The sequence below is a fragment of the Sciurus carolinensis genome, chromosome 5 (assembly GCF_902686445.1).
Source record: "Sciurus carolinensis chromosome 5, mSciCar1.2, whole genome shotgun sequence".
Taxonomy (NCBI): Eukaryota; Metazoa; Chordata; class Mammalia; order Rodentia; family Sciuridae; genus Sciurus; species Sciurus carolinensis.
In genome coordinates this window covers 125,046,734-125,062,795 of record NC_062217.1, presented here as the reverse complement: position 1 = coordinate 125,062,795, position 16,062 = coordinate 125,046,734, and the positions used below count along the sequence as shown (strand labels likewise).

Sequence of the window (16,062 nt, the reverse complement as noted above, 5' to 3'; positions counted from 1 at the left end):
AAAAAGAATAAACAAAAACAAACACTGCAAATCTGCCAATAAAGTTCCAATATTAGCAACTTTCACTGCAAAGAAAACTAAAGGTACCAAACATCACCACAACATGATTAAGGAGCTAATTGAATATGTATATGCTAATGACTTATAATTACAAAAATCTAAAATATCTAATATCCTTTAATATCCTTCTAAATAAGTTATCATCCTGGGCCCTAAAACTGGTTCCATCCACTGCAAACCTAATGGGACAGGATGAAAACCACTAATAATACTATAGAGTTCCTGCTGCCTCCAATCTCAGCAGAAGACCCCACAGAATCAAGTTTATCTTCCAGAACTTCTCTCAATATGGAGCAGGGACTTTCTATCTCCCAGAAGTAAAAAAAGAAAAAATTAGTACTGATAATAAGGAGCATTCCAGAAAGACTATCTTCCCATCAAATTACTAAAATTTCATAAACAAAGATTAATTAACACTTTATTGAGTTACCCAGATTAGAAAGAAACCATCTTCCAACACACACAGAACATATGAACTCAAACATACTCCCAGGGCTAAGGTTATAGCTCAGTGGTAAAATACTTGCTTAGCAGAGTCAAGACCCTGGATTCAATCCTCTCCCAACCACCTATTACTCTTTTTTTTGGTACTTGAAATTGAACCCAGGGTCTTGTGCATATTAAGCACGTACTGTACCGCTAAGCTACATTCCCAGCCCTCCTGGGTTCAATCCCTAGCAACGCACACATACACAACACAAACCAACCCCACCCCTGCAAATACTTCTCACATAAGATTTTATCTACAGATTTTTGTTATGTAGTGCATGTGAGGGCATTTTGAACTCTTACATTCATATCTCCTTTTTTAGCTTCTATCTGAAAACACCAGAGCAGGTAAGTGGGGTCATGGTGATATGTCTTGTAACATTTTAAAAACGAAGCTGCCTCTTAGAGATAACCTAATCAACTCACAATCAGATTAAGATAATTATATAAACCAAGAAGGGCTGGCACAGACGGGCACAGTGGCGCACCCCTGTAATCCCAGCCACTATGGAGTCTGAAGCAGGAGGATCATGAGTTCAAAACCAGCCTCAGCAACTAAGAAACTCAGTGAGATCCCATTTCTAAATTTTAAAGGCGGGGGGGTGGGGGTGGGGGGGGCGCGGGTAACGGGGGATGTGACTCAGTGTTTAAGCAGCCCTAGGTTCAATCCCTGGTACCAAAAAATAAATAAAAAATAGAAGGGCTGGCACATACTAGACACTCATTAAGTACAAATCCCTTTTGCTAGGTGAGAAAGCAACCACCAATTCTGCATTTCTGGGCTATGCTCAGTGTGAAGGTAGTCTCAGCTGGTAGCCAAAGAGGTGCTCTATTCACAGTGCAGAAAGCAGTTACATAGGGTTGGGGATATTGCTCAGTTGGTAGAGTGCTTGCCTTGTATGCACAAGGCCCTGGGTTCAATCCCCAGCACACACACACAAAAAAAGCAGTTACATATATTTTAGGAAAATTGTGCTAACACTGAAAAGGGCTCTGAGTTCACTTCTTTATCATGCAGTGCTCTATAATAGCCATGCTAGTTCCCAATTATTTTTCTACAACACAAGTAAAGGTGTGAAAAGTCAAAGTCCATGATTACAGGAGATTCCACCTCTCAATGAAAAGGTACCGTTAAGAATTTTAGAATATGCTAGGCCACAGAAAGAGCAGTTCAAACCAAGTACAGGAGGAGAACGTTTGAATTCTGTTTCTGTTTTTCGATTTTTTAATGTTTTTTTAAAATTAATTTTTCTATTTGTTCTAATTAGTTTATATGACAGAATGCATTTATGCATTTTGATAAACCATACATAAATGGAATATAATTTCTCATTTTTCTTATTATAGATGTTATAGGATCACATCGGTCATGCAGTCATATATGCACAAGTTAATAATGTCTATTTCACTCTACTAACCTTCCTACCCCTGTACCCCTTCCCCCTTCACTACCCTCTATCTAATCTAAAGTAAATGTACTCTTCCCTAGCACCCCAACCCCTTATTGTGAATTACCATCCACATATCAGAGAAAACATTTGGCCTTTGGGTTTTGGGGTTTGGCTTATTTCGCTTAGCATGATATCCTGTTTTTTAAAAAGTCAATCAATTATATCATCATATAACAATCAATCAGATCTCATTTTTCCCCAGCTAAAGGACATCAAAGGAAGCAGCAAAAGAAAATGAACTTCATAGTTCAGAACATGCTAACATTTATTTCCCCTACAAAATAAAGAACAAGCAGGTAATACCTGAAATGAGAACTGGAAGCAACTCTTTCACAGTGTTCATTGAGTTCACCAACATTACCCGGTGCTCCTGGTGAGTCAACTCCTGCTGTCTCTCGTCAATCATCTTGGCCATCTTAGTCATTCCTGGGGCACAAGGAAGAAATTTCACAGGGTGAGTAGTAAAACAAGCATGGATCTGACTCTCTAGCCTAAAACCATTATGAATTACTATGGCAGTCCAAATCATCCTCTTATTTAAACAACAGACATTATCACTGAACCTAGCATTTATTCCTTTCAATGAAACTAATTTATTAAATGAAAACTCTAAATATGATTTTCATGTTGACACAAATATATCCACAAATATTAAAAACTGAAATGAATTAGTACATATTTGTAAAAAAAAAAAAAAAAAAAAAAAAAGGGCAAGTGGGTAAAAATATTTTCCAGGCTACTACACATACAGATTTCATACCATGTATCTGGCTACTAAGCTGTGCTATGTAACACTCTCATGTGAGCCTAATACTGAATACAGTGACTAAAAAAGTTCTAAGAATGACAATGGTGTGTTTTGTCTTCATCTTTATATTTTTATTTACTTTCCAATTTGTCCAAAATAAGCATATGCTACTTTTTTGTTTTTTAATAATTTTTCAGTTGTAGATGGACACAATTGCTTTATTTTATTTGTTTATTTTTATGTGGTGCTGAGGATCCAAACCAGTGCCTCACACATCGTAGGCAAGTGCTCTACTACTAAGCCAAAACCCCAGCCCAGTATATACTACTTTTACAATTAGAAACAAATAGAAATATTATAAAAATAGTCACAGTGATGACAGGTGTTTTGTAATCAGTCTGCTAGAACTTTTTGTTTACTTTGGTTATTATTTCAAAGGTGCTTTGTGATTTTCTAAAGCTTTGATTTTCAAATTGTTCCTAGGAGTTCTTAAATTATTTATTTATTTTTCATTCTGGGGATTGAGTGCAGGGGTGCTTTACCACTGAGTTATATCCCCATCCCTTTTTATTTTTTATTTTGAGATATGGTCTAGCTAAGGTGCTGAGGCTGGCCTCGAACTTTTGATCCTCCTGTCTCAGTCTTCCAAGAGGCTGGATTACACCAGGCTACTCCTAGGATTTCTTAGGTTGTCTCATAGACTATCCAAAGAGAAGCAGAAAGGTGGGGTTGCCTCTTCTTCACCCAGAGTAGTTTCCTTTTGTCCGTTATGCATAAAATTCCATTTGAGGAAATAAAAAAATTTAACAGAGCTATAAGAAAGTTTAGAATATAGCTCTGAAGCCAAAAGAAAACCATTTCTAGGTGATCTTCTTAAATGCCATTAAAATGACTATGCTGGAACCTAAAATACTGTAAGTAGCAGGCAAGGTGGCACATGCCTATAATCCTAGCACTCAGGAGGCTAAGACAGGAGGATCATAAATTCAAGGCCAGCCTCTGCAACCTAGCAAGACTCTGTCTCAAAATAAAAAAATTAAAAGGGCTAGTCACAGTGGCAAATGCCTATAATCCCAGTGACTTTGGAGGCTAAGGTAGGAGAATCACAAATTCAAGACCAGCCTCTGCAACATAATAAGATCGGTTTCAAAACAACAACAACAACAAACTGAGCATGGTGTCACAGCCCTATAATCCCAGTGACTTGGGAGTCAGGGAGTCAGCAGAACTGCAAGTTGAAGACTGGCCCTAAGCAACTTATTGACACCCTGTCTCAAAATAAAAAATAGGGGTGGGGTTATGGCTCAGTGGTAGAGTGCTTGCCTAGCATGTGTGAGGTACTGGGTTAGTTTCTCAGCACCACATATAAATAAATAAGATAAAGGTCCTATTTAAAAATAAATAAATAGGGGCTGGGGATATAGCTCAGTTAGTAGAGTGCTTGCTTCACAAGTATAAGGCCCTGGGTTCAATCCCCAGCAACACAAAAAATAAATAAAAAAATAATAAAATAAAATAAATAAATAAAGGACTGGGGATGTGGCTCAATGGTGCTCCTGAGTTCAATTCCTAATAACAACATAACAAAAAGTGTTGGGGATGTGGCTCAGTGATAGAACATCTGTGGGTTCAATCCCCAGTACCTCAATCAATAAACGTATAATAATAGAACTAGGGATGTAGCTCTGTGGTATAGCATATCCCAGTCTTGGTTTCAATCCCTAGTACAGAGGAAAAAATAATGTTTAGTAAAACCCAACATTTTACATAAAACAAAATAATTTTATAAAGTGATAAACAGCAAGTTAAATACCTTCATTGGCTCATTCTTTCTTTAATGACTCTCAAGGTCATGATACCTGTCTGTAACACCAAAAGCTGGTATCTATTTGTGTATTTTGAATATTAAATACGCAGATGCCTAAACAATCATTTCAAAATGAGATTTAACCACAATAGCTCTTCTCTCCTAGATCTGATTATATTAGGCAGCCTTTGGCTAGGGCATTAATTCACAATAGGAGGCAGGCTAATTAGCAAGCTAAGAGATCAGAAAAAGCTAAAAGCCAGCTGGCAGACAGTGAAGGAATGCTGCGTAATGTGGAATGAAGAGGTCAGGATTCAGGGTGACCCTCAGCATTTCAGTAATAGAAAAGTACATTCTCCAGCAACATTTGCAATATCAGTTTAATTCATTCCACAGTGCCAGAATTTATAGAAAGCAGATTCTGATTTAATAGACAATGACATCTCCTCAGCAGAAGGCCAGCATCAGCTCCATCAACAGACACACCTGAAAGTCAGTGCATGATCTTCTGCAAAAAGAGAAGTATCCTTTCCTCATGATCCAACATGGAAAACCCACCAAAAAAAAAAATTTACTATAAAAACTCAATATGACTAACCTGGCCCAAGATTCTTTGTATAAGTGACCAAATCTTCCATAGTCTCCACGACCTCTGCCACAGTAAGGTATTCCAAAATTCCTTTGCAAACTCGAATAATTTTACGAACCTGAAAATATAGTTCAGAGTATTCAGTCAAGTGAGTGAACTATAGGTAGAAAACATGGTAATAAAAATATGTAGCCACTTAATTTTTTATCATCCTAAATAATTATTAGTGTTCCATTATTATCTTTAAAACTAGTGTGTTTGTCTGGGAGAGTCTGCAGGGGCCTCAGATTGCCTACCTCAGCCTCATCGAAGGTAAGGAGTAGGTCTGATGTGCCAGAGAGGATGCCCCTTGACCCATCAATTAGATAATCTCGAGCAGGTACTGAGTAAGGGTCTGACTGAAGCATCTGGGCTGCCTGGACAAGTTTGGTGCAAGCATTCTCAACCCTGGGAGAGAGAACATGGGTTAACTGGCAGAACCAAACAGAAGACTATCATGTACAGAATTTAAATGTATGTAAAGTCACATTTTTTTTTCTGTACATGAAAAATAGCCAAGACCAAGTGATAATAAGACTAGGTTTCTAGATTTTATAATTTGCAGTTAATGGGAGAATACTCATTCATTCATTCTATCTTTCAGTGCACCAAGTCCTTGATCTTTGTTATTTCATGGCAATAAAAAAAAAAAAAAAAATGGTAAGAACACATTTAGGGCCTTTTAGATGATGTAGCTATCCCTCTGGAACTCCTTTGTTTCCTTTACTCCTCTCCATCCTATACACACTGCCACTAAAAGGCTCTGCATAAAAAACTGAAATTCTTGATAGTATTTTCAGATTTAAATCTGGAAATAAAATGCCAAGGCACTGTGTTAATGAAATTCAAAAACCAGAGAAAGCAAATGAACAGAAAGAAACACAAAGTATTAATACACAAATTTTTCATTCATGAGCTAAACAGACTTGTTTGACAAATCCACTGGCCCAGCTGCAAACAGTCATAAAACTATGTTGTTAATTAAAAGATAACTGGCATTAATTACTGAACCATTTATTAATAGATTAATATTAATATAGTTAAATACAGACCACAAGATCAGCCAAGGGTTTGAATGGTGAGGTGGGGTGAATTAATTTAAAAGAATAATCCAAAACGTATAAACAAAGTATTTCTCCTTGATCCTCCTGCACACTAAAATGTACACATTCATTCAATTAGCCATCCCTACAGAGCTGCAGAGAACCTAATAGGTCATTTCCTCTCATCTCATATTCAATGTACCCATTGTTATCACTGAGTAACTTATCTTAAAGATAAGGAAGAAATTGCTTAAAGTTAAAATGCTTAGCCATTTGAAAACATAGCAAATATCACATGCAAAAAAAAAAAAAAAAAAAAAACTACCACATGGGGTTATTTTGAGGATCAACTGAAATAATACAAAATTCTACAAGTGTAAAGCACTGTTGCCTTGTTAATAAATAAAAAGAATTAAACCAACATAAGAATTTCAACTACATAAAAAGCACTGTGCTACAGAAATGGCAGGTATGTATATAAAGATGTAAAAAATAGTATTAGAATTCTCAAAAAGCATACCTTCTTAAGCTAAAACACAAACACTGGTGCCATAAGACAGTACGTAATAAATATGAGTGAAGAACAAGACTTTGATATGACTTTTGGTTAGTCTCAAGGGACTGAGTACTTTGTTCTTTTACTATTTAAATTGTAATTTTGGTTTAATTTTAAATTATATATTATGTATATTCAGATATATTACTCAAATATATACACACATTTAAAACTAAAAGGGCATACAGAGAAAAAAATCTTCCCTCTGCTATCTATCTTCTAAGCACTCAAATTCAATTCCACTTGCAACCAATGTTGAGTTTCCTTCAATGCTGCATTTCCTCTTTATGTCTTCATACGACATTTTAGGCATACAAAAACTTTTTCCCTTTTTACACAAATAGGATCACACTAAGCACACTCTGCATTCTGCTTTTTTTTTACTTGGAAATGTCCTATTAAAAGTACATATAGAGAGCTGAGGCTGTGGCTCAGTGGTAGGACACTTGCCTAGCATGTGTGAGACCCTGGGTTCAATCCTCAGCACCACATATAAATAAATGAATACAATAAAGATCCATCAACAACCCCCCCCAAAAAAAATACATAGTTTCTTCATTCTTTTATATAGTTACATAATTTATTAGGCTGCCTCAATGAATCATTTTGAATACTCATTATTTTACCCTGTATTATCTGTAGGATACATCTAGAAATTGAGCTGTTAAGTCAAAGGTATGCATATTTGTAATTTTAATTGCTGCCATATTATAGTCTACAGAAATTATAATTACATTCCCATCCCAGTGGGTGAGGGTACCAAAACAGTTGTCTCACCAATTAAGTGTACAATCAAACTTTTGGATCTTCACCACTGAATGGATCCCAATATAGTTTAAGTGTGTGTTTGTTTCATTTGAAGGGAAAGTCCCATGACATACAATCATTCAAATAACCATTTTAATGATACAATTCAATAGCATTTAGTACTCACAGTGTTGCCCAATTACCACCTCTCTCTAGTATCAAAATGCTACAACATATCAGAAAATACCAAGTATTCATTAATAATTCCCCATTTCCCCTTTCCCCTATTCCTTGATAATCTGCTTTCTGTCTCTGTGGATTTGTCTATATGTCCATAAAAGAATTCATACACACTGTAATCTTTTTGGAGAAATGTCTATTCAAGTCCGTTGCCTATTTTTTCAATTTGGTTGTCTTTATATATGCTAGATATTAAACTCACATCAGATATACAATTTACAAATACATTTTCCTATTCTTTTCGTTGTCTTTTTATTCAACATATTTTCCACTCCTCTTACTAGGAATAAGGTTGAAGAGATTTTCATATTTTTCAAATTATAAAAGCTCAGTGCATAGCACATGCCTGTAAACCCAGTTATCCAGCAGGCTGATGTGGGAGGATCACTTCAGCCCAGAAATTTGAGACCAGGATGAACAACATAGTGAAATCTCATCTCAAAAAATAAAATAAGGGCTAGGGTTGTGGCTCAGTGGTAGAGCACTTGCTTAGCATGTGTGAAGCAGTGGGTTTGATTCTCAGCACCACATAAAAATAAATGAATAAAATAAACATCCATCAACATCTAAAAAATATTTTAAAAAATAAAATCACAACCAATTTTTCAAACAAATACCATCTACCTGTCTACAACCAATTTTCAGATACCAACTGGGTGTCTAACATATTCAGTGCAATTCAGACACTGTCACCAGAGTCCTAAGACAGAAGCCCAACACTGGGAATCTCAATTATCGGGTCCAACCAATCACCCCAAAAAAACAAACAGAAAAAGTAGTGGTGAAAAGCAAGAAAGGAACTTTAATCAGTACAGCATTATAGAAAAGGGACCACTGTTTCCAACCCTGTCTTCAGAGGTACTGACATGAGTTCCCGGATTAGGGAGACAAGGGGGACCAGAAATATGCACAGTAAAGCAGTCTTGGTATCATTATCTTAGGATTGGTCGGGCAGGACCTTGTTGGAATTGATAAGAAAGTTGCTATGCCTGGTAGGTGGTTTTGATTTATCATGGGGTATTTATGGATCAGACCTGTTTTTCTGGAATACGAGGTAACTGACTCAGAGGGCAATGTAGACAGATTTCAAAATGGAAGCAGAAATACCAAGTTTTTTACATTTGCAGGCCAAATGAAGAGTCAGTGGTTCTAGCAAAAGCAACCTCTAAGTCCTTGTTATAACACTAACAACCCAGAGTTAGTGTTAGACTTCAAAGTTTAAAGACTCAATTCCAAGACTACATCCATTTCATACACCAATCACAAGTATCGGGTGCCTAGGGTACCTACACTTCTGACTTGACTACTATCATGAACAAGCTCTGTCATCAACCTAGGCCAAACACATCTGTGTCTTTCCACAGTAAGGCTTCTGTCCTAGGACCCTGGTATGCCAGGTATTCAAAAAGGCATAAAAATAACACCCATAAGGAAGAATACAACAATCATTCAAAGCCAAACCAGAAATAACAAAGATGACAGAATCACTAGACAAGAATATTAAAAATTATTACAGTGTAGTCTATATTTAAGACTAAGTACATTAGATAGATAAATGAAATGTATAAAAAAGATCTAAACAGAACAAGTAGATGTGAAAAATAAAATGTCTGAGATACAAAAATACAATGTGCATTAGTGGCAAATTAGATATCACAGAGGGAAAAAAACATTACTGAAGTTGAAGTCATAACAATATAAACTATCCAAAATCAAATGGTGTTAAAATTTTTTTTTTTTTTTTTTTTTTTTTTTTTTTTTTTTTTTGCGGTGCTGGGGATTGAACCGAGGACCTTGTGCTTGCAAAGGCAAGCACTCTACCAACTGAGTTATATCCCAGCCCCCCCAAAATTTTTTAAATTAAAGTTAGTAAGCTATGAAACAACACCAAAGAATCTAATATCGTTACAAATGAAATCTTCAAAGGAAAGAAGGTGGTAGCAGTAAGAGGAATTACTTGAAGAAATAAAGGCTAAAATATTTCCATATTTGAAGAAAACTATAAAGTCCTAATCCAAAAAGCTCAATAAATCCCAAGCACAAAAATATCAAGAGAACTAACCACATTAGGGCAAATCATAATGAAGTTCATTAAAACCCACAATAAGAGAAAATCTTAAAGAAACAGAGAACAGCAGACTTTTCACTAGAAACAGTATAAGCCAGGAGACAATGAAGGGATATCTTTAAACTACTAAAAAAATGGGGGAGGAATGGGGGTATAGCTCATTGGTAAAGTGCTTGCCTAGCATGTGCAAGGACCTGAGTTCAATTCTCAGCATCTCCCACCTCGCCCCTACCAAAAAAAAAAAAAAACCTGATATACATCTACCTAAAAATTTATATCCAGTGAAAATGTACTTCAAAATTGAGAGTAAAACACTTATTGAGATACATAAAAGCTGAAAGAATTCATCACCAGCAGAACCACACTATAAGAGAAATTGAAGGAAGTCCTTCAGGATAAAGGAATAATGTCAGGTGAAAATCTAGAATTACACAAAAGGATGAAAGCTCTGTAAATGATAAGTATATAGGTAAATATAAAAGATTTTTTTCCTATTTAAATATCTTTAAAATCCAACTGTCAGTTGGATTAAATTAAAAAAAAAAAAGAAAAATTTAGTCCACAGAAATCATTAATTTAAAGAGTCCCAGACTTGCTTTTATTTTCAGGAAACTTAAACCTAGATGAAATTATAGCAAAAAAACATGAGCATCACAGAATGCAACTCCTGTGCTACACCTACCTGCTCACAAGGATCCAGTTACTGTATAAGTTTTTCAAATTTGAAAAAAAAAAAAATAGGAATAACCATTAAAGAGAAAAGATGCTGGGGGAAAAAAAGTGAAATGGAAAAGGTTTGCAGGAACCAAATTGATTCTACACTAATGGTTCCCTTGTGTGATAAAATGATAGGGCCAGAACAGACACTGCACCATTTTTTGTACAATAAGACATCTGATATGTACATTAAAATTTAATGGTATTCATAAAAGCCAAACAAATCCCACTATGACTAACCAGCAATCAAAAACAGGAAGGAGTCTGTCTTGTCTGTGGAAAATGTGATTTTATTTAAATATTCAAGCTGCTGGCTTCTTAAAGTGCTCTTTAAAATAGAAATTTAAATTTTTAGGTAATAACTAAGGATATGATCAAATTCCTAAATAACTGTGTATCTTGACTATATACCAATAATATTGATTTAGATTCTTAAAATCAATCACCTGGGGCCAGAGACAGAGTTCAGTGGTAGAGAACTTGCCTCGAATGCATCAAACCTTGGGTTCAATTCCTGGCAACCACACACTTGTACATACACACACACACATAAAAATCAACCAACTAGGTTAAGGCTTCTCTCTCTCTTTCCATTTTCAATCTCAAAATACCAGAAAATTCTTATGCTTTAAATCAAATGACGACCTCATGGAATCCCTCAACATACTCACTCATGACTTGCTTCCCAGAATTAGCACCTGATATAATGTGAAGCAATTTAAGAGAAGCTTCCAAATTTCACAGTTCTATGTGATTTTTAAAAAAAAATTTTTTTTGGTTGTAGACGGACACAATACCTTTATTTTATTTATTTTTACATGGTGCTCAGGATTGAACCAGGTGCTTCACACCTGCCAGGCGGGGAAAGTGCTCTACCACTGAACCACAACCCCAGCCCCATATGATTTTAATTATCACAAACTGAAACATTCAAACTTGAGCTCAATTTTAGTTTGTTTTATGGAGTACTGGGAATTAAACCTAGGGCTTCATGCATGCTAGTCGAATGCTCTACCACTGAGCTATATACCGCAGTCTTAAGTATTTAATTAAAAAAAAAAAAAAAACAGATTCAGAGATTATAAAAAGATTGCCCCAAGTCTCTCCCCCAAGGAAAACAAATGATAACCTGAACTGCCCCGTCCCATGTATGTATGCCTGTTTGAACAGATTTATGTATGCATACTTGTACATACATACATTTGTATACTCTCTCTTTTTAAAAATTTTCCCTTAGGGCAAGTTCATAGTATTAAAAATAAGGCAAAGTGTATGCTTTCCAAGATTATTTCTGAAGTTGGGGTTTGGGGGCTACAGATACTCTTCTACATTGTTTCTGAGCATGTAAATCTGCATATTCATTTCTTAGTGTCATATGGAACGATTTCATCATATGCATACATATATATGTATGTGTATACTTTTTACATATATAAACCATGATGCAGTTGCCCTTCATATTAATTTCATTTCAGTTATCAAAGTTATTGACATAGGGCTGGGGTTGTGGCTCAGGGGTTGCAGCTCAGTGGCAGAGCACTTGCCAGCAGGTATGAGGCACTGGGTTCAATTCTCAGCACCACATACAATTAAATAAAATAAAGGTTCATTGAAAACTAAAAAAAATTTAAATTTTTTTTAAGTTATTGATGTAAACTGTTTATAATCACTTTTATCATAAGTTTTTGTAGAATATGTAATGATGGTTTTCTTTTCTTCTTGACATTGTTAATATATGTGTTGATTGTGTAGAAGGTGGGGCGGGCAGGCTGATCAGGATAGAAGGCAGCAAATGGTAGCCACAGTCAGGAAGGTCCATCCACAACTGCTCTGGCCATCTCCCTGTTCCTTGGTATACGCTGCTTAGAGATAGAGTGGGAGGGAGGCTGGGACTATGGAAATCACTTGAATTTAGCCCCCGGAAAAGGCAGTATTTCCCCTATTTCACTTTCCTTCCTGTCTACCATGTAGAAAGGAGCCAAGGTCATGGACACCTCCAATTAGCTACACATCTTACAGGGGTTACAGGTGAGGGTGGGTGATGGACCTCTCCCCCTGTTCCATCAGAGCCCAGGAGTTTCTGTGGGGAAGAGGCCCCAGAAGTGGAGGTAGGAACTCCAGGGATATCCTTTTCCAGTCTTCATCTACAACTGGAAAAAGTCTATGGCTGGTTGTAAACCCTTTACCCCCATAGTGGCCAAATTCAAAGGCAGAAACCTAAAACCTAGAGCAGGCAAGATTAAACACTGTCCCCACCTCTACCCGACCAGAATAAAATAATCCACAAGTCTTTTTTAAAGGTTCTTTCTCAAACTATGCTCAGAAAAAGTGAGGTACTAATCTTAAATTCCTTTTATTGAATTCTTTCATATACATTCTACTTATTCATCTAATTTATTGAGGACCTATTACCTACTATATGATTCCTAGAAATAGGAAGATTTAAAAAAAAAAAAAATACCCCTACCTTTAAGGAGCAACCACCTTGGTAGGAGGAGAAAGATATGCAGACAAGTATATATTAGTATTTATAAGTATGTCCAGCAAAAATTGAGGGCATAAAGGTAGGAGTGGTCATTTTTATCTGAGCTATTAGAAAATTGATGGAGAAAGTAAAGACACTGCTTTTGACTTCACAAACTTGGCACTATACATAAAAAGGATGGTCATTTCCATATCTCTGAGTTCTTTTTCCAGTACGTATATCTCCTCTAACACCCCCCCACACACATACCTACACACACAGAGCCCTTTTTGTGAAAAATAACATGCACAGCAATGAGCTAGTTCAACTACAGAGGACAGTCTACCATCACAAAGATCAGGTAGCACACTCACCCTGAAGCCACACAAGCTCAATTGGATTCTGTAAAAATCAATCATCATATGCTAGCTCACCGGTTTAGCCATGGAAATGAGAGAAAATGTTAGAAAAAATAACATACAGAAGATAGTATGATAGGTTCTTTAGACATATACTGGTCCATAATTTAAAACTAAAAAAAATGCTCTCTAAAGCTTTCAACAAGTTAAGCTTTCACCCTTCCCCAGAAAAACAAAATGCGTCAGAGAAGGATAGAAGCAACTCATCCTATATTAAATTCACTGTTTTAATGAAAACACAAATTGATCTTAGACAATACAGAAACTTGGTTTTAAATATTATCATTCTGTACGCTGAAGACGAGGTGCTATGGAGTAGATCCTGAAAATGTGATTCCATGGACATCAAAATAGACCACAAACATATCTGCCATACAAAGCACTATCGACAAAGAAGAAAGGAGAAGGAAACAGGTAAAAAGAACTTAGAGAATGCAATCAGCTGATCAGTAAGGCCTTCTCCACTCCGGCCATGGCACCCAGAACCTCCCCTTGTTGCCAGTTCCAACAAGTCAGGCCCTGGCACAATTATTAAGCAAGCAAAACTGACTGTCGGTTAGTCTTGCTCCTCTTGTTAAACCTTGTTGAAAATTTCTCTTTCCATCTAGGCAGGATCTCTCAAAGATTATAAAAGGCTCTGATCATTTCCAAGTTTGAGGAGCCCATCATATTTAAGAATGAAGAAATGCTGAGAGTCAAAAAAGTGGTAGAATATTTAAGTCTTACATTTAACAATTTTAATTGCCTGATTAACAATCTTATTATTGCATGATAATCTTTTAAGATTCCCTTTTTTCCCCTGTGACTACATTCATGGCCTCATTTGAAGTTAATATTAAAGTCCAGGGCCTTCATAGTATAAAGATTGAGTGAGAACCAGGGATTGGGAGAAGGGAGGCAGACATTCATACTCCTTCTGCTTTCCTACCAGTCAGATAAGGAAAAATAACTGTTAAGGCTGAAGGAATTCTCCCTTCACTAGGTATAAGATTTAAATTGTTAATCTGAGGAATGAGCTCCAGTAAGATTTCAGGCATTATCAATTGGTTTGGCCATTCTAGTATCCCTTAAATAGCAAGTTCTGCCTCTAAAATCAATTCACTCACTCCTCAAAACGTTTTGTGTATATGCACATGACTTTTAAGAAATAAAACCTGAAGATTGGGACTCAGAGAGATGCATAAAAATTAAAGTTTTCCTTTATACACTGGCCATTTGGCACAAGTTTTTCTTTAAAACAGCAGATATAGACTTGTTCTGTGACATCACAGTAATAGCTAATATGCTTTGCTCATGGAGTTGATATTTTGAGAAAGGTCAAGGATCCTCAGCCATTAGTCATCTAGTAACCTGAGTGAAGGCCACAGGCATAGTTTTTAGGAGGCAGTCAGGAACACAGAGTACAATGACATATTTTAATCTAGTTCAAGTAGCAAGTGCACAGGACCAACTCACCCAACTGTACACTGCCTGATAATACCAAAACAAGCTGTTCCAACCTTGTGCTCCTAAACTTAAAGATCTTACAGACCTCAACCATGAAGTACTCCTTTCCCTGTCCCTACTCTCTTCACAGTGCCAAGTGGACTTCTCATTCTTATCAAGGTCAGAGATATTACAAACATTGCATGTATACACTTAAAATGAAAATTAGAAACACAATAATACACCTTAAATATATATAGTTACCATTTGTCAATTGTATCTCAATAAAGCTGAGAGGAAAATAAATTTTTAAAAAAACTACAATGACTCATTGAAAATAATCAAAACCCTTAAAAGGCAACACCAAGCCCTTCTTTGATAGAACATGTACATTGAGATAACAAAACTAAAACATACATACACACACACACACACACACACAGAGGCTCACTAAACTATTTCAGATGAAATTAGCAGGGCTTGAAGCCAGTTTTGACTTCATCTTCAAACATAATAAGATTCTGTCCAAGTCAAGAAATAAATAGCCGGGTACAGAGGCACAAGCCTATAATCCCAGCAGCTCAGCAGGCTGAGGCAGGAGGATCGCCAAGTTCAAAGCCAGCCTCAGCAACTTAGCAGGGCCCTAAGAAACTTGGGGAGAACCTATTTCAAAATAAAAAGGGCTGACGATGTGGCTTTGTGGTTAAGCACCCCTGGGCTCAATCCCCAGTATCCACCCCCACCACCCCACAAAGAAAGATAGATAATTAAACAAAAGCAGCATTTTGGAGTTGAAGGGTTTCAAGTGTTCCAGCTCAAATTGAATGCATCTCCAGTCTTGGTAAGTAGATAATGTGAAAGACAATTTTAAGAGTCACAACTTTAGACTCCTTAAAATCTTGAAATACTACTCCTATTCTTTCACTCTTTCCTTCACTTGCTTTTTGAAATCTGGCATCAGGTCAAGGAGAAGAGACCCTGAGCCTGCTGCTTAGAGGTCTGTGGGTTCCTAAAGTTCTCCATATCATGCCAATGTTATGGAAAAAACAGATCAAGCACACAGCGGATACTAGTAGTTTTCAAATATAAGTTGTTATTGTGATGAATAAAATCAAAAATTATTTTAAGTATTACTAAACTCATGTTATCTTCCTATTCTTAACTAATAATTAAAAATCTAACTACTATCATCAAAGATCA

The 16,062-nt window shown here is 36.3% G+C and overlaps 1 protein-coding gene across 4 annotated transcripts in view; it reads right to left on the bottom strand.

Annotated features, from left to right (window-relative positions):
* Positions 1-16,062, bottom strand: part of Vcl (vinculin) — a 103,628-nt gene that overhangs the window by 43,613 nt on the left and 43,953 nt on the right. For all 4 annotated transcript variants that reach the window (XM_047553712.1, XM_047553713.1, XM_047553714.1 and 1 more), the window contains exons 3-5: positions 5,441-5,591; positions 5,154-5,262; positions 2,304-2,426 (exon numbers count right to left, since the gene is read on the bottom strand). In XM_047553712.1, the coding sequence (XP_047409668.1) occupies positions 2,304-2,426; positions 5,154-5,262; positions 5,441-5,591 (383 nt within the window). The remainder of the gene's footprint in view (positions 1-2,303; positions 2,427-5,153; positions 5,263-5,440; positions 5,592-16,062) is intronic.